This window comes from Gossypium hirsutum, chromosome D08 (genome assembly GCF_007990345.1).
Source record: "Gossypium hirsutum isolate 1008001.06 chromosome D08, Gossypium_hirsutum_v2.1, whole genome shotgun sequence".
Classification (NCBI taxonomy): Eukaryota; Viridiplantae; Streptophyta; class Magnoliopsida; order Malvales; family Malvaceae; genus Gossypium; species Gossypium hirsutum.
Genome location: NC_053444.1, coordinates 54,942,293 through 54,959,724, shown reverse-complemented (window position 1 = coordinate 54,959,724; position 17,432 = coordinate 54,942,293). Strand labels below are relative to the sequence as shown.

The 17,432-nt window shown below is 34.4% G+C and overlaps 2 protein-coding genes across 3 annotated transcripts; one reads left to right on the top strand and one right to left on the bottom strand.

Annotated features, from left to right (window-relative positions):
• Positions 1 to 8,410: 8,410 nt before the first annotated feature.
• LOC107900688 (glycine-rich protein A3) lies at positions 8,411 to 9,664 on the top strand. 2 transcript variants are annotated; one of them, XM_016826371.2, is made up of 3 exons: positions 8,411 to 8,527; positions 8,928 to 9,164; positions 9,264 to 9,664. In XM_016826371.2, exons 2-3 carry the CDS (start codon positions 8,963 to 8,965, stop codon positions 9,539 to 9,541), a joined length of 480 nt encoding a protein of 159 aa, XP_016681860.2. In that variant the 5' UTR covers positions 8,411 to 8,527; positions 8,928 to 8,962; the 3' UTR covers positions 9,542 to 9,664. The 2 variants fall into 2 exon arrangements, with proteins under 2 accessions (XP_016681860.2, XP_040954350.1); XM_041098416.1 differs by having other exon boundaries at positions 8,525 to 8,613.
• A 1,890-nt stretch (positions 9,665 to 11,554) lies between these two features.
• On the bottom strand, positions 11,555 to 16,933 carry LOC107900690 (ABC transporter E family member 2). Its single transcript, XM_016826372.2, has 12 exons — positions 16,605 to 16,933; positions 15,910 to 15,995; positions 15,712 to 15,809; positions 15,485 to 15,602; positions 15,315 to 15,404; positions 14,351 to 14,655; positions 14,065 to 14,260; positions 13,794 to 13,979; positions 13,418 to 13,687; positions 12,243 to 12,488; positions 11,991 to 12,129; positions 11,555 to 11,899 (listed from the first exon to the last, which is right to left on the bottom strand). Exons 1-11 carry the CDS (start codon positions 16,705 to 16,707, stop codon positions 12,010 to 12,012), a joined length of 1,818 nt encoding a protein of 605 aa, XP_016681861.1. The 5' UTR covers positions 16,708 to 16,933; the 3' UTR covers positions 11,555 to 11,899; positions 11,991 to 12,009.
• Positions 16,934 to 17,432: the final 499 nt, after the last annotated feature.

Sequence of the window (17,432 nt, the reverse complement as noted above, 5' to 3'; positions counted from 1 at the left end):
GGTTTTATCATGTTTGGTATAGTATTAGTGTGGTTAATGGATGGATAGTTCCTAGGCTTAGTGATGAATAAATTGGTAAAACATGTTGATATAAGTGGTTGCATGTGTGAATTATTTTCTGTTCTAATTAGAATATTAAAATATATGTGATAATATGACCATATTAAAGTTAGGAATTAGTTGTTTTAAAGATCTTGTTATAGCTTATATGTATGAAACTTTAAGGTGTGTAGGTTGAAATCAAGAATGGGTGAGAAAAGAAGCTATAAACTGGCATATTTTCGTCCAGACGGGCAGAGACACGGGCGTGTGTCTCAACCGTGTGTGACACACGGCCTAGCACATGGGGATGTGGTCTGGCCGTGTGTCCCCAGCATCTTAAAATTTCTAAACAGATTGTCTAGGTTTTTGCGCACGACCTAGCACACAAGCGTGCAGCTTGGCCGTGTGACCCCTGCAGTTTTCATACAACCTAGCAGACGGGCATGTGGTTGGCCGTGTGGCCCCAGTCAGAAAGTTGTACGGGTATGGACACGAGCTGGGACACGGCCGTGTTCCTCACATCGAATGCCTATACTGCCTAAGGCACGGGCGTGTCTCCTGTTCACACGGCCGACCACACAGGCATGTGTCTCTTGCTCCTAAGAAAATTTTTGAGATTTTGGAAAAATTTTCTGAGTATCTAGTTTAGTCCTGATTCACTTCTATGGTTTATATTAGGCCTCGAGGGCTCATACAAAGGACAATATGAGTATTTTGTGATTGGTTTCTGATATGTTTATTAAATGTTTTAAAATGTTCGTATTTATTATATAAAGTTTGGTAATGCTTCATAACCTTGTTCTGGCGACGGATAAGGGTTATGAGTGTTACAAATATAATCATATTTGTAAGTAAACATTTATTGTAAAATATGAGCAACACCAAACCCCTTTAAAGCCCAAACCTCCATTTCTCCTACTCGTTGTCCTCCTTGCTTGGACCTTTTTCTAAGTGGTTGCTGTGTAACAAGTGCATAATGTCCACTGGAATGCCCATGTATTTTATCATCAACTTGATGAATTAATTTCAAGATATAAGGTTTTCCTATTATAACAGGTTGCTCAAAGGGCCCCCCGTTCTTCTATCAAATATTTTGTTTTTGCCTGGATATTCGGGTTCAAATACCTATAGACTCATTGTTTGCTTACTGGCTTGATATAATTCAGAAACCACTAGTTTTTTCGAAGCCTCTTGTTCACATCTCTCATCAAACAGTTCTACTTGATAATGTCTATTTAGTAAACTCCCTACTAACCCAAGCGAGCATTCAAATAGTTGTCCTACATTCATTCGTGAAGGTACTCCTTATATATTTCAATGAAACTCGTATAGTCTTATTCCGATGAAAAGGTACTTGTCAATTGTTGTACAACCATTCATGTAAACCTAGCAACCATTCATACCATAGAATATTTTATACACTGTATCTTCTAGGGTCAGTTTCACAGTCTATACAATACTACACAGAAACATCTAGAATATATTGTATACATACAAGAGTTAGCTTTGGGGACTCACCTAATTCTCAGCTAAAGTAGTTCCAAACTTTAGATCCAGACTTCTCTCATTAGATCAGCAACAACTACTACTACAGATCGTGGAAATTCATTAGGATTTATCCAAATACCCCCACCCTTTCTTACCATCATTTCTAATACCAAAAATCCCCAAACAGGGCCTTATATCATCCATCTTACAGATCTACCAAGTTAACAAATTTATTTTTTCACAACATAATATAGAAGGTAAAAAATCTTACCTTATCATAAAGCATTCACAAGTGAAGTTCCAGATTTACAACTTAGATTATGCGAAAAAAGGAAATACTCTAGGTTCCTTTAGATTTAGACAAAAAAAACTTCTTGAAGAAGAAAGAAGAAAATCTCTCATTTTCCAATCTCGATTATCTAGATATACAACATTTGTCCTTATGGAAACTTGACACGCGTTATAATCCTATTCAATCTGTCGTATAGGTAGTTTACAGTTGTAGAGAAACATGTAGAAAAACCCAACACAGATATGTATAGCAATTTCATAGTTCGTTTCTAACCACCCTGTTAGAACGTAACCAGTACCGTGACTAACCAAAACTTTACAGTGATAACCCAATTACCTAAAATGCCTTAATTCATTACTAAGCTCATTTTATTAATAGATCATCCTTTTTCTAAGACAATTTATCACAATAATCCAATGCTTGCCATGTGTCCACTTTACACACCAAGAGTGTCAATTAGGTGGATAGCACTACACCGTTCAGAATTCTACTCAATTAACCTGCCAATTTTAGAACCTGCCAAAATTGGGTGTTACACTTTTGTCCAACTAAAAAAAGTTCTTAAGGCTTTAAAAAATGGTAAGCACTTATATGCCATCCTAGAGACGAACCTGTTGAGTGCGACCACTCTCCCCATTAGGTGCTGAATGTCTTTAATGGTCTTTGGGGGAAACATATCTAGAATGACTCAAATCATTTCAGGGTTCATTTCAATACCCCTTTCTAAAACTAGGAAGCCTAAGAATTTTCCTGCTCTTACACCGAAAACACACTTTTCTAAATTCGACTTTATGCTATGGGGTCATAGAACAACAAAAGCCTCAGACGAATCCTGAATATGCCCTATCAAATAGAGCTCTTTACCAACATGTCACCAACATAGACCTCAACACCGCAACCAATTTGTTCTCTAAAAACCTTATTAACTAATCTTTGGTAGGTTACATCTGCGTTCTTCAACTCGAAAGGAATAACTCGATAGCAAAACAAACTTTCTTCTGTGACAAATTTTTTTTATCATAATCTTTTGGAGCTATGGAAATTTGGTTATAACCCAAAAATGCATCCATAAAACTCATAAATTTATGGCTCAATGATGCATCTACAAGCCTATTGATTGAAGGTAAAGGAAAACTAGCCTTCAAGAAAGCTTTGTTAAGGCTAGTGAACTCAATGCACATTCTCCACTTTCTATTGGCCATTTTACCATCAAAACATTTGATACCCGGTCTGGGTGCACCATTTCCCTGATAAATCCAATTGAAAGCAGCTTTCCTACCTCTTGCCTAATGGCCTCCACGACTTGTGGAGTGAACTTTTTTTTTGTTTAACTGGTTTGACCTCATGAAACACGTTTAACATATGAACAATCACTTGAGGAGCCATATCAGGCATGTATGTAGTTGACCATACAAAAATGTTTGAATTCTCTCTTAAACATCAAACTAGATCATTTTTTTTCTTATTTTGCTAATACGGATGAAATCTTTACCAGCTTATCTGTGTTATCATAAAACAACTGCAAAGTTTTTGTGACTTCTGCTACTTTTGGCTTGTGAATTCTCTCCTCACTTTTGACATCCAAACTATCCAAAACTAAAAATTGAGTAGCCACTTCTGTCTATTGCGAACTCTGACCCTGTGGTACCTGTTCATGTTAATTGATAACATATGACACTATCTAGTTGTTCGTTGGTCAGACTTCATAAAACCTATTCTTGTCCTAGTAGGAAACTTAATCTTCAAACAAAAAGTTGCAATCATCATTTTAGCCAATCTCATAATGGGACGCCCAAAAATGACATTATAAGCCATTGGATGGTTTACCACAAAGAACTAAACATATTATGTGGTGGTGTGCTCACCATTTTCCAAGGTAAGAGGCAGGGTAATGCATCCCTTCACCTCGACTAGATGGTTCATGAAACTATACAAAGGGCTTGCCCTTCTCAAAGTTTGCTCCTTCGACCTTATCTTCTAGTATGTGTCCCAAGTTAATTCCTCCACAACACTGCCACTATCAACTAAAATTCTTTTCACCTCAAATCCTGCTATAGTTGCTGACATAACCATTGGATCATTTCCTTCTTTATTACATACTGAATCATCATCCTCATCCTCATCATTAGACTCTACCTTCCACTTTTCTTGCTGATGCAATCTCTTCAGTGAACTGATTGATATTACACTTCTAAGATAAGTCTTTCTTTTCGTATTAGAGGTTGCCTACTCTTCATCTATACCAATTATCATATGTATTATGCCTCTAACCTTTTGTTTAACCTTGTCAGTGCCCCGCAAACTCTAACTTGATGGTGTAGCATCTTAAGCCATAAAATCTTTTAGCTCGTTATCTCTAACTGCCTCTTTAATAGCATCTTTAAAAAAAACAATCATCAATCTTATGTTCTCCGTCATTGTGAAAATTACACCTGTCTCTCGAATTGCCTCTTGACTGATTATGTTGTATGGGTGTAGGGCTTGGCAAAATGTCTAAACTTTAACCTGACTAAAAATGTAGGCACGTGTAGTATTTAAGGGAGTATAAGTTTCAAAATTGCCATGAGGAACGTGCCTTTCTTGTGAACTTAGCTTAAAGTCTCTGAAATGCCCTTGGAGATTCATTCTACGAATAGTTCCTATGGTGCCCCCCACCTTGTACGCGTAGACTTTGAGAAGGAGAACCTTGATGACCACGAACTTCCTGTTGACTTCTAAATTGTTTATCATCTTTCTAGAAAGCATTGCAAGCTGCCCTATTAATTTCCTCTACTTTAGTGAACTTATTAGCCCTCTCATACAAATCTACCAAACTCTATGGCCTATTATTAGTAAACGAATATTGCACGTGCTCATTTTGAACTCCCATGATAAAGGCATCAATGGTCTACTGGTCCTCCAAATTCTTTGTATTTAACATAGCTGCATGAAATCATTTGACATAATCTTGCAAAGATTCTCCATCCTTTTATTTTACTAACACCAAACCCATAGGTGTGCTCATTATTGTTCTATGGGCTCGAAACCTTCCCAAGAACATCTGGCCTAGTTATGAGAAGCTTTGAATAGAACTCTGTAGTAAAGACAAATAGTAATCTTTCACACTTCCTCTCAAGTTCGTCGAGAAAGCTTTACATTTTGCTATATCGAAAGCCCTTAGCACATTCATATAATCATTATATTGTATGAGATATGCTCGATGATCCCTTCTTCCTTTGAACATTTCTTTTGAAACTTTAAACTCAACTAGTAGGCTTACAATTGTTATTTCATGATAAAATGGGTTGTTAGAACAAAACAATCAGTTCATATCTTGCACATCATGATGTAATACTCGCACATCTCTATGCAAAAAATCCATTTCGTTCTGTCATGGCTTTGCATGTGCCCCTACATCCTCCTCCTCTGCAGGTGTGACACGATCATGAAGATCGGAGTTGTCAAATTGCATATTCCTCCTCAATTCTTCGTTGTCTTAACAATTCCTGCTAAAACACTTGTTGCTACTTGAACCTAGCATTTTGTTGAGTCATCTATTCCTTTATGAACCTCAACTGCTCCTGCAAACTAAACAAATTTTGTGGCTATGCTCCCTGATCAGATGGAAATGACAGTCCCTGACCAAATGGAGCATTGAGATAGAAAGAGTTGGAATCATCTGCATGGCCTAAGTTACCCAAATTCTCTTGTCGGTCAGCAAACCAACCAGTAAAAACTTCTACCTCATTGGGTTGATTGCCAGTGGCAGAACCTCTTGTCTGGCCTGATAGGAAATTAGTGGGGAAATTCTCGTTGGGGTAAATCCTTTTGGTTTTCTAGCAATCTGAAGATCGAAAGTCTGTCCACGCTCACTGCACCAATTGTTGAGTAATTTAGAGTGTGTGTCCTTTAGATGGGTTAAATTGTGTACTTATATGATATGGTTATTGTTCATGGATAAGATATTGTAGGTAGGTTCCCATGCATGTCGACACGTACCCTACTCTAGGGTTAACACGTGTTTTCTAGATGTGGGTTCGCATACATGGTAGTACGAACCAACATTGTACGGTCTCATAGAATGGTGCGAGTACCTTGCATGCGAACCACATAGAGTATGGGTTAGGACCCAATCGGGTAATCGGGTAGCGAGTCGGTAATAGTAAAAATCATAACAAATCCTTTGAACATAAATGCAAAATAATAATGTAAGAGAATAATATGAAGACATAAAGAGAATAATATGAATACATAAATCTGCAGAGGATATCGAGGCAATGTTCATTTTTGTTCAACAAACCATGTTATGTACCTCAACAACGCTTCAAGACTGGTTCCAAGTTTGATATTTGGGGATGTCATTTAAGCGAGGGTAAATTGTCCCAATTGGTCACTCAACTTTTAAGTCGTTTTCATTTTAGGGGATGTCATTTAAGCGAGGGTAAATTGTCCCAATTGGTCACTCAACTTTTAAGTCGTTTTCATTTTAGTTATCCAAGCATTAAATTTTTAACGACGATTAATTGTACACGTCACATCATGTTTACATTTTTATTTCGATCTTCCAAGTTTTAGGTTACTTTCATTTCAGTTAACTATACAAGCTACATCATGTTTACACTTTCATTTCAGTCATCCAAGTGTTAGGTCACTTTCATTTTAATCATTAAAATCTCTTCTATTTCGGTCATCCCAAGTTTTAGGTCACTTTCGTTTTGATCATCAAAATCTCTTCTTATTTTTTTTAGTAAAAAAAATTAAGAATTAATGTGAAAAAGCGGTAGAAATTAAAATAATACATTAAAAATTGTTAAATTGTACTTGTTTATCTCATTGTTAAAAATTTTAAATTTCTTTTTTTAATACTGAAATTTTAGATTTTAAAACATTAAAATCAATTAAATAAATTGTTGAATTTTTTTTCATTTTATAATCTCAATTAATTTGTTACTATAATGTTGAATTCCTTCTAAATTTTAAAATTTTATTTTATGTTTCCATATTAAAATCAACCTAAATAACTCATTTTTAATAATTGGCTATGAAACCCAAATTTCTTTTAATTTTATGATCTTGAATATTCAATGTTAAGCTAAAATGCAAAGAAAATCCTTGAAATTTACACAAGGGAGAACAAGCAATTAATTTAATTAATTGCAAAAGGGTTTTCTTTACTTTTTAGTTTAGTATGGAAGATTTGATATCATAATTTTAAGTTTCGCAGACAATTATTGAATATGAGTTGGTTTCATTAAGTATAATTTGAAAACATAAAATAAAATTTTAAATTTTATAAGGAGATTAAATTAATTAATTAATTAATTCAATATTATAGTAACAAATTGGCTATAGGGATAAAAAAAATTCCATAATTTATTTAATTGATTTTGATGTTTTAGAATTTAAAATTTCAATATTGGAAAAAAATTAAAGCTTTCGGTAAAGGGATAAATAAGTACAATTTGACAATTCTTTAGTGCATTATTCTAGTTTCTATTGCTTTTTTTACTTTAATCCTTAGGTTTTTTACCCCGACCAATCATTTAGAAAGGATATTTTTAAGTAACCAAAATGAAAATGTAAACATGATAGCACGAATACAATCAACCATTATTAGAGATTTGATGTTTAAATGACTAAAATGTGAACATTTTAAAAATTAGGTGATAAAATTGCAAAAAAAAATATTTTGACCTTTAATTAGATAGTGGTGGATAACCAACAGATGGGACATGGTGCACCTGCCAAAATGATCTACCCCCTACATTACATGTACCTCAACATGTTTAACTATTATACAATTTCAAATAGATATTCTTTAATGACATAGATGGTATGAAATTTTAATAAATAAATAGAACTATTCGTAAATCAATCAAGTTATCTACCCAACTTGAAATGAAATTAATGAAAAAATGTTTTATTTTTTATTTAAACTTAGAATATCTTTCATAGCTTTAAAAGTTTTTGTATGTCAAAAACGAATAAAATGGTTATTCTTGGTAACCATTAAAAAGTTATTAACTTTAGGAGAATAATTATATTTAATGAGATTTCATGTCTAAAATTTGATATGATCAACAATCAAATTTCATATCTATTCACCTATTAAATAAAATTATTTGAGTTTTTAAGCTATAATCAATAGAGAGAACATACTATATTATAAACTAATATCGCATTACTTAAAGATATATATGTTTAACATTTTACTTATTTTCCAAATGTATGGGAATTTCTTTTTATTAAGTTTTAACTCGATTGGTATTGACATTATTGTAATGTAGAAGTATATGGGTTCAAGTATGCTGAAGGGTATTATCCTCCTATTTATGAGTTGAGGAGAGGCTATGAGTAGTTGTAGATATTGGGTCAAAAAGAGCAGATATGGTCAGAACTTATAATAAAATTATTCAAAACAAAAACAAAAAATGTACAAGGATCAAAATCTAAAGGGCACTATAGAATAAGGAGCTGTAGAGAAAATTTACCAATGAAATACACGCAAAGAAGAAAAGGTTCCATGACTTTGGGGCTAAGGTAAAAATGGAGGTTGTAGTCCACGTGTCGTTGTCATTTAACATTAGCTAGCCGCGTCGTTTACGCGTTAGAGCAACGCGTGGAATCTCTCCTTTGTTAATTTCAAAGTGAAAATATAAATATGCTAAAATATCTCCTCCCAAAACTTCCATTCCGATATCAATCTGACTTTCTCTGTAACCTTAGGTACACACATCTCTCTTCTTTTCTCTGCCTAATTTATGTTTATTTTATCTTTTTTCTTTTTTCGAAATTTTATCTCTTAGTAATAGGTAATCTGTTCTATGATCCTTTGTGTTATAGTCTTCGAAATTCCATTAAAAAAAAAAGAAAAGAAAAGGCGTTGACTGTTTTTTAGGATCTCAATTTTTTTTCTCTAAGTTCATGTTCTAGTTGTTGATTCATTGTTATGGGAATTTTGTTGATTTTTTGTTTTTGGTAATTTTCATACTTTATCAGTGTTCGTGATTTGTTTCCTTGCTGGAATCATTTACAGATGCTTGTTATCATGTTGTGCCTTTTTTATCATTATTATTTTGATCTACGTTTATATGTGATCAATTCATTTATGCATTTTTTTTTTCAGTTTGTTCCACAGAAGTGATTATTGGTTGAGAAAACATGGGGAAGGACAAGCATAAGCCTGATGATAAGGGTCTGTTTTCACATCTTGCTCATGGTGGTCATGGACACCCTCCTGGCGGATATCCACCGGCTGGAGCGTACCCCCCTCAAGGCTATCCACCAGCTGGCTACCCTCCTCAAGGAGGATACCCCCCTCACGGCTATCCACCATCTGGCTATCCTGGTGCATCCCATTCAGGTAAAACTTCCTACATAATCATAAGGCGGTCCAAGTTTGTTGTCATGTTAAATGTGAGATGCCAATAATTAATTACCCTTTTTGTGTGTGTGTGTGCAGGGCACAGTGGCATGGGAGCGCTGCTTGCAGGTGGTGCAGCAGCTGCCGCAGCTGCTATGGGGGCTCACCACGTGTCTCATGGTGCTCATGGTGCTCATGGTGCTTATGGTGCTCATGGTGCTTATGGTGCTCATGGGTTTGGTCATGGTCATCATGGGAAGTTCAAACATCATGGTGGTGGGAAGTTTAAGCATCATGGGGGGAAATTCAAGCACGGGAAGCATGGGAAATTTAAGCACGGAAAGCATGGAGGCGGCAAATTCAGGAAGTGGAAGTGATGTTACTGCCCGCAAAAGCATGGAGAATTGGGAGTCAAAACTGATAGTGTCGAATGAATGAATGTAATAATAATTTGACTTCAACTGCTTTGTATTGAATAATCACAGACTTGTTTTTCTTTCTTTTTAATTGTTGACATATAACAATAACAACATTTGATTCAACGATCTGATATATGCATTACGACTTACGAGACATAACTCGGAACATGTCATTGTAAACCCTGTATATTTCAACTTTGAAGCAATGAGTAGTTTGTCCATAAACCTGATAAGTTGCTAAATGGGCGGTGTAGGTCTGTATCTTCCATGGAGTATCATATCTTTCCCATTCTTCCCGTGTTTTCTGTCAGTAACTTGTATATGTTTTTCGTACTAAACTTTGTCCTTTTTCTTTTTTTGGTTAATGAAGCCACACTTACAAAAATAAAAATGTAAAAAAAAAAAGAGTAAAAAATTTATCATATTTTTTAAAATATAAAATAAAGTAAATTTTTTAATTATAAATACATGTTAATTACCTAAAAACTTATGAGGACAAATCATGTTTGAACATGTTTTTATTTTATTTTATTTTTTATCTCACTATAAAATTCTTAAAATATCATAAAAATTCAAGAATTTGAAGATTACCTAAAAATTTAATAACTTTTTGAAATTACGAACATATATAATATACCTGATTATTAATCAAGTTGAATCTAAATTTAAGCACTCTTAACCCTTCTATTATAATATAATATCTTTTTGTAAAACTAATCAAGTTGAATCTAAATTTAAACACTCCTAACCCTTCAATTATAATATGATATCTTTTTGTAAAACTAATGCATTGGATGCAGGGGAAACTAAAAATTGTACCAAACTTATTCTTCTTTCTCCTCCAACTCTTGTCCTTCTTCTTTTAAACTTTTTTCTTTCATCCTTCTCTCAATAAATACAATTGAACATGTGTATGTAAGAATATATGAGGAATTATCTCATTGATATTTAAATAATATTATGTACTAAAACTAAAATATGTTATTATTACATATAAGTGAATATAAATAATGTCTTGTGTGTTGGAAAGCTATAAAGCAATTGAATTAAAGTAATTACCTATGTGTTGAGAATTGGATGTCTCGTTTGGTTACTAGTGTAATAACATAAAGAAAAAGTTTATTTATTACTCATGTATTACAATAGTTAGATATAAAATATGAATAGTTAGTACTGAAAAGATGAGTAAATATTGTTGTAAAAAGTAACTCTTCAAAATAATTGAAATTTTTTTTTCTCTTTCCTAAAAATAAGTCATAAGAGAAAATGTGACTGAAGTGCTCTAATTATACATAGTAAATCCCATTAATTACACTAGTTACCCATACATGTCACACATATACAATTACACTTAGATTTAATTATTAATTATCTTACCAAACACTAACAATCCATTTTGTTTTTGAAAATATTTCTTGTTTTTATTTTCTATTATTTAAAAGTTGAAAAGCAGTAAACAAAATTTTATTTTCAATAATAAAATGTATAGTACATTGTTTACTTACAAAAAAAAATTGATAAATAAAATAAAACAAAAAAATTACTACATTTATATGAATTTTAACTAGTGTAAGAGATTTTGATATTTAAAAATTTTATGAATAAAGAATATAAAACATTTTCAGCGAAAACAAAAAAAAAATTCTATTTTTTTTCAGTTCACATTTCCATTTTTCAAAATTTTAACCAAACATATTTTCTTTACTACTTCCATTCTCTCTATTTCCTCGGATCAACCAAAGTCTAATATTATTCTTGGACTTTTTGAAAATTAGAAATTTAAATTACAAATATTTTTAGTGGTTTAATTAGATTTTGTTTGATGCAAACATAAATATGTGCAGCCGATCAATTTGAAAATTGACCCTAATTCTACCTCATGCACACCACGTCTTCCTTCAAATTTTAATACTCAGTCGATCCTCACTCGGTGAATCAAGCCTTTAAACCTAAACTAAGCAATTAGCCTTGTTAAAGTAAAAGGGTAATAATAATAATAATAATAATTCGCTAGCTACATGGATAATTCAAAGCTCTCTCATGTCAACAGCATACCTTGGTTCTTAAAAGTAAATAAAACAGGAGTATCAGTATTCCTCTGACTCATAAAATATCAACCAAAATTGCTAAAACATAAAGAAAAGCACACTGTAGGATAATTGAAATATTTTTCTAAAACAAATGGCATGCCACCTCATGGATACCATCAACGGACCTCTTCTCAGCTTATCATCAACATACCATCACAACTCCACTCAGAGATCCCGGGAATTCCCCACATTCACGTCTTGTTGTTCAACTCATCACAATTGGCAACTACAATGGACAAACACTACCAAGTTCAGTACCCTCCACATCAAGATACTGCAATCCATAAACTATACAACAGAAAAGAATGATTTCTAACCTGCCAGTAGATGTGTCGATCAATCATCTAGGTAATAATATGACCCAGCAGACTTTTGCTCTCTATCCTTGGTTGAGTCCAGTTTGTTGATTCTCGGTCGGTAATTGGTTGGGTCCCGCCTAAAAGTGATGTCCAGATGCTGTAGAACGCAACAATGAATAACAGTGAGCACCACCAGAAACTTCAATCGAATAGCACAATCAAAATACAAGGGAAGTACAGAACCGAAGGGGCAACAGCTGCAAAACTCACAGATAGGAACAGATTCATGCCAGTTAACAAGGACTGAGGAGAGTTTGCAATACAATCCACTGAAGGCTTCCCCTCATACACAATAACTCTATCTGCGAGGTAAGTCGCCATTATAAAATCATGCTCGACCACAAACGCAGTTTTCTTTGCATGGAGGATAAACCTCTTTATGACTTTAGAAGCAACAATACGCTGCTCGGAGTCCAGATAAGCACTTGGTTCATCTATCAGATAAATATCTGCTGGCTGCATGGAATAAAACATACATGTGCATCAGGAAGGATAAAAAATTTGACAACCCATAAGACTTTAAATTTGAAAAGCAAATACATAACAAAGAAAATGGCATACCAACATTTCCCTGAAAAAGAAAAAGAAATGGAAAATTGAATAAAAAGTTAGGAACATAACAATGCAATTCCAAATTAGGAACATCTAAAACAAAATAAAACTTGATCTATCTCATCACTTGACTTTGTATAGCTATAACTCCGATCCAGAGAAACTATAATATAATAGCTCTCAATTCCTAGTATTCGCCAAAGAACCACATATCTCATATAATGTTAAAGAAACAAGTTTAGAAAATACAAAATGGAGACAATAATGTGTCTCAGTGCAGCATGTTTTCCACACCTTTACTTAGGAATACCACAACTTCGATATTAAGTTATTATGAACACCACAGAGTTGAAAAGTCTATATCAGCTCTTCAGCACACCCAAGTAGCCTAAAAGGGATATAATGTTAAAGAAACAAGTTTAGCAAATACAAAATGGAGACAATAATGTGTCTCAGTCCAGCATGTTTTCCACACCTTTACTTAGGAATACCACAACTTGGATATTCAGTTATTATGAACACCACAGAGTTGAAAAGTCTATATCAGCTCTTCAGCACACCCAAGTAGCCTAAAAGGGATATAATGGAACACAAATCCAAACAAGTAAATACTAGTGTGGAGCTGCAGGCACACCACACATACACATGTAAACCCGCAAGAAGATGTATGTGCATGAAAGGTAATGCTTAGTGTTACAAGGTGTTATTCCATAACACTTAGGTTAGAATGAAGTAAGCGCAATAACCAGCACCCCCAACAATTTAGGGTCAAAACTTGGAATATTTATCTTTGAAATATATCATTATCTTTTGGGTAATTCAGGAACATTTACCTTTCCAAGACATAAGCATAATGCAACTCTTTGCAACTCTCCTCCAGAGAGATTAACCACTTCCTGATCCATTAATTGCTCAATGAGAAGAGGCTTCATCACATCTGAAACAAACTGGGGGTGCATGTATGAATCACGTATCTTTTGATGCAGCAAGTGCCGGACAGTAGATTGAAATTTGGGACTGATCTTTTGAGGTTTGTATGAAACATTAAACTCAGGTATCTCCACATCTGAACCTTCTACGTTATCAGGTTTCAACAAACCAGCCTGCAGGTTATCCAATAAGATTGTTCAACTTATGCAAGAGAGGAGATCAACAATGAATTAAAACAGGTAATATAACGAATGCACAAATGATGAAAGAGCAAAATACCAGCATACGAATAAATGTGGTCTTCCCAGTACCATTCTCACCCAGCATTACAATAATCTGAGAATCAGTAAATTCACCCTCCATAACTTTAAGTTTAAAATTGCCCTGAGTTTTAGTCATGGTTGGGTATTTGTATCGTGCATAGGTTTCAATTTCTTCAGCACTTTCCTGTGGGGTCTCAGCTACCTAAAACAAAGAGGAAACAGATAGGTCAAGAAAATAATTTAAAGATGAATGATGTGTGCACAAATAACAATAGAAACAGGTTTACCTTGAAGGTCAAAGATTCATCTCGAAACCTTAGATTTTCAGTAGGTACAAATCCAGCCAAGAAGATATTGATTCCCTCTCTTACAGAGAAGGGAAGGGTTACGACTCCATATGCACCCGGTTTTCCATACAAGCAGCAAATGAAATCCGACAAGTAATCCAGGACACTAAGATCATGCTCGACCACAATAACATAGCTGAAATACAAAATATAAAAGCATGGTTACCCTAATTAGAACCATTCAAACTATAAGAAGCATGCAGGACTAAGGACAAAGGAGATTTACCTATTAGGCCTGAGCAGAGATCGAATGACCTGTGCTGCTTTCAGTCTCTGTTTAACATCAAGGTAACTTGAAGGCTCATCAAACATATATATCTCAGCATTCTGTATGGCGACAACAGCAATAGCAAATCTCTGGAGCTCCCCACCTGATAAATCCCCAACATTACGATCTATGACCTGGTTTAGTTCAAGATCAGCACAGAGTTCAGCCTTCATCTCTCTCTCATCTTTTTGGTCAAGCACCTGTCCCACATTGCCTTGGACTGCCTTTGGAATATGATCAACATACTGTGGCTTGATGATGGCCTGATTAATATAAAAATAATTAGCAAGTATCAAGGCAAAACAGTGAATTGCAGGACACTTATTAAATTGCTATGATTAGGGAAGCAATGATACAAAATATATAAACGTTGACAATATTGACAATTATTATCAATCATTGCATTTTCTTCTGCAAGCTCCATAGTTATGTAGCTTTACATAACAGGTAAAGAGTAGGATTCCACGTGACCAGTAAACTATACTATCTTAACGGCAAAACGAAACTGGTTTAGTTTCACATAAGTTCTCCACCAAGGCTTCTCAAGGGTCCAAGATTTAGACTTCATAGAAAATCAATACCTATGCTGGAAATATAATGAAAGTGGAAGAAACAAAAAGGATGTGGTTAAACTATTTCTGCAAATTTACATATAGTGTATCACAGAATCTGTTTTATGGAAGAATATTAAAATCTATGAAAGTCAGAACTTGATGCTGAAGCAATCCCACTCAGTGAATCTCACAACCTAAGAGTCGGAAAAATCTTGGAACAAACTAGCAAGATCATTAGAGAAGGCCTTGACATAGTATGCAACCAGATTATCTGGAACTCTCATCATTTTCTGCATTAGAACTTATGAACAAATATAAAGAAACAAGAAAGTAGAAGATGCAGGATCAAATATCATGTAAAGAAGCACCTTGAGATTATCCTCCAAGATGCGGGTAAAATAGTTCTGCAACTCAGATCCTCGAAAGTAGGTCAAGATTTCCTGCCAATCTGGAGGATTCTGCAAATAGATTATCCAAATAGGTAAAGAAAGCACACAGCTAAAGAAGCAATTAAAGAAACAAAACTTCAAAGAAATACATTGAATCGACCCAAGTTTGGCTTTAGCTTCCCAGCCAAAACTTTAAGAGCAGTTGATTTTCCAATGCCATTGGTTCCAACCAGACCGAGAACTTGCCCAGGCCTTGGAACTGGTAACCTGAAATTGCAATTCAAAACCATCTCAAAATGGAGGTGGTGGGAGAAAGAAAAAAAGAAAGCATGCGAAAAGTTACAAAAGTTTTCAAGAACAATATGAATGAACAAACCTGTGTAGTTTAAAAGTATTGGGGCCATATCTATGGGTTGTATCTTTATCCAAATCCCTTGGTAAGTTGATGATTTGAATTGCTTCAAATGGGCATTTCTGCATCAGAAGATAAGTGGTTCAGCTTTAGACACATACTATTCGTCATCTGCGAACATAGAAACCAACACCAATTCGATATCAAAGTGAAGTTACATACCTTGACACAGATACCACAACCAATGCACAACTCCTCAGAGATGAAAGCAATCTTTGAGGCAGGGGTAACCTCAATGCAAAGTTTCCCTGCAGGAGGAGAAACAAAGTGAGATAGACTATCTGAAGCAGGAGAGAATAGATAAACTAGACCCAAGTAGCAGGCTAACAGCTGACTTGAATATCAAGTGTCCGACAAGACAAATAAGTTACAAGCATTAACAATATCCAAAATGCAAGTCTAGAATGATGGTTAATTAGTTTACAAATTATAAGGCCACTTGTGGAGTTAAATAAAACTCCACTGGCAGTGTACAGAATAATAATCCTATATACATGCTGTCAGAAACATTATTGTGACAAGAATTCCGTATCCAAGAAATATAGTTTCCTCCTAACAATCTGTTATCTTATACTTCTTCACTGTTCTTCTATATTCGTCCCTATTTCTTTCAGGTTACCGGCTGATATTAATCCGGCTTGCAACACAAGCGCAGTAAGTTTCCTTGTTACTTTCACCGATTCTCCAATAATCAACATCGTTCGGGAAGAAATAATGAAACAATACATTTAAGGCAATTCGATTAAGATGAAATTAGATTAACCCCTAATTCTAAATCTCCGAAAACAGGAAAACAATTCCACACTAAAAAACATGAAAAAGATAGTCAGTAACGGGAAGAATAAAGTTTATGTTACCAGTTTTAACAACAGGACAGCTCTTCTTGCATTCCTGACGGCACTTCTTGGGCTTGCAGCGGTCGGAGCTGACAATCGCGATACGCGTCAAGCGATCCGCCATCTTTCCGTCGGATTTACAAAACGAAAACCGATGGATTTATTAGGTGTAGGGATTTGAAGATCGAGCTGCGTTTGTTTAGCTTATGGAAAAAGGAGAAAAAGAGGGAGGAGGCGTGTGCTTCGATCGGGACGGAGATGAGGTGAGCGTAGAGCACACGCAACGCACGTGGACGGACTTTTAGGGTTTTCTCTTCTGTTTTAGTGTTTTACTGTTTACATTTATGACTTTTTTATATGTTTCTTTCTCCTTTTTCTAGATTAAATTCTTCTAGAAATCCCTGTATTTTTCAAAAGTTGTGGACTTAGTCCCTATACCTTTATTTGATCAATTTTAGTCCTCGTAATTTTCAAATTGATAAATTTTAGTCCTTTTACTTTCCAAAATTTAAAATTTTAGTCCTGGCCCAAACAATAGCAGTTAAATTTGTTTGATTAAATTTAATTACTAGTCTTATACTATGTACAATTGTAGATTTAATCTATTTTCTCTAATTGGATCATTCTAAATCACTATACTTTTCAAAACTTGAAATTAAAATCTTAACTCAAATGAGTAATCCATTAATTGGATTTTTAGTGAGTAATATGTGGAAATAATAAGCATATGATAATATGTTTAACACATTAGATTTTGGTAGTAGCAGAACTTTACTTAATGAATTTAGCAATTATTATTTGGTGATGACTGAAATTTAAAAATTCTGAAAGTACAATAACTAAAAATGA

Coding starts and splice junctions, on each gene's coding strand:
- LOC107900688 (XM_016826371.2), top strand. CDS start 8,963: ATGGGGAAGGACAAGCATAAGCCTGATGATAAGGGTCTGTTTTCACAT. Junction 9,165..9,263: donor TCCTGGTGCATCCCATTCAG/GTAAAACTTCCT, acceptor GTGTGTGTGCAG/GGCACAGTGGCATGGGAGCG.
- LOC107900690 (XM_016826372.2), bottom strand. CDS start 16,707: ATGGCGGATCGCTTGACGCGTATCGCGATTGTCAGCTCCGACCGCTGC. Junction 14,261..14,350: donor TCTCTGCTCAGGCCTAATAG/GTAAATCTCCTT, acceptor TTTGTATTTCAG/CTATGTTATTGTGGTCGAGC. Junction 13,980..14,064: donor ATGAATCTTTGACCTTCAAG/GTAAACCTGTTT, acceptor TCTTTGTTTTAG/GTAGCTGAGACCCCACAGGA.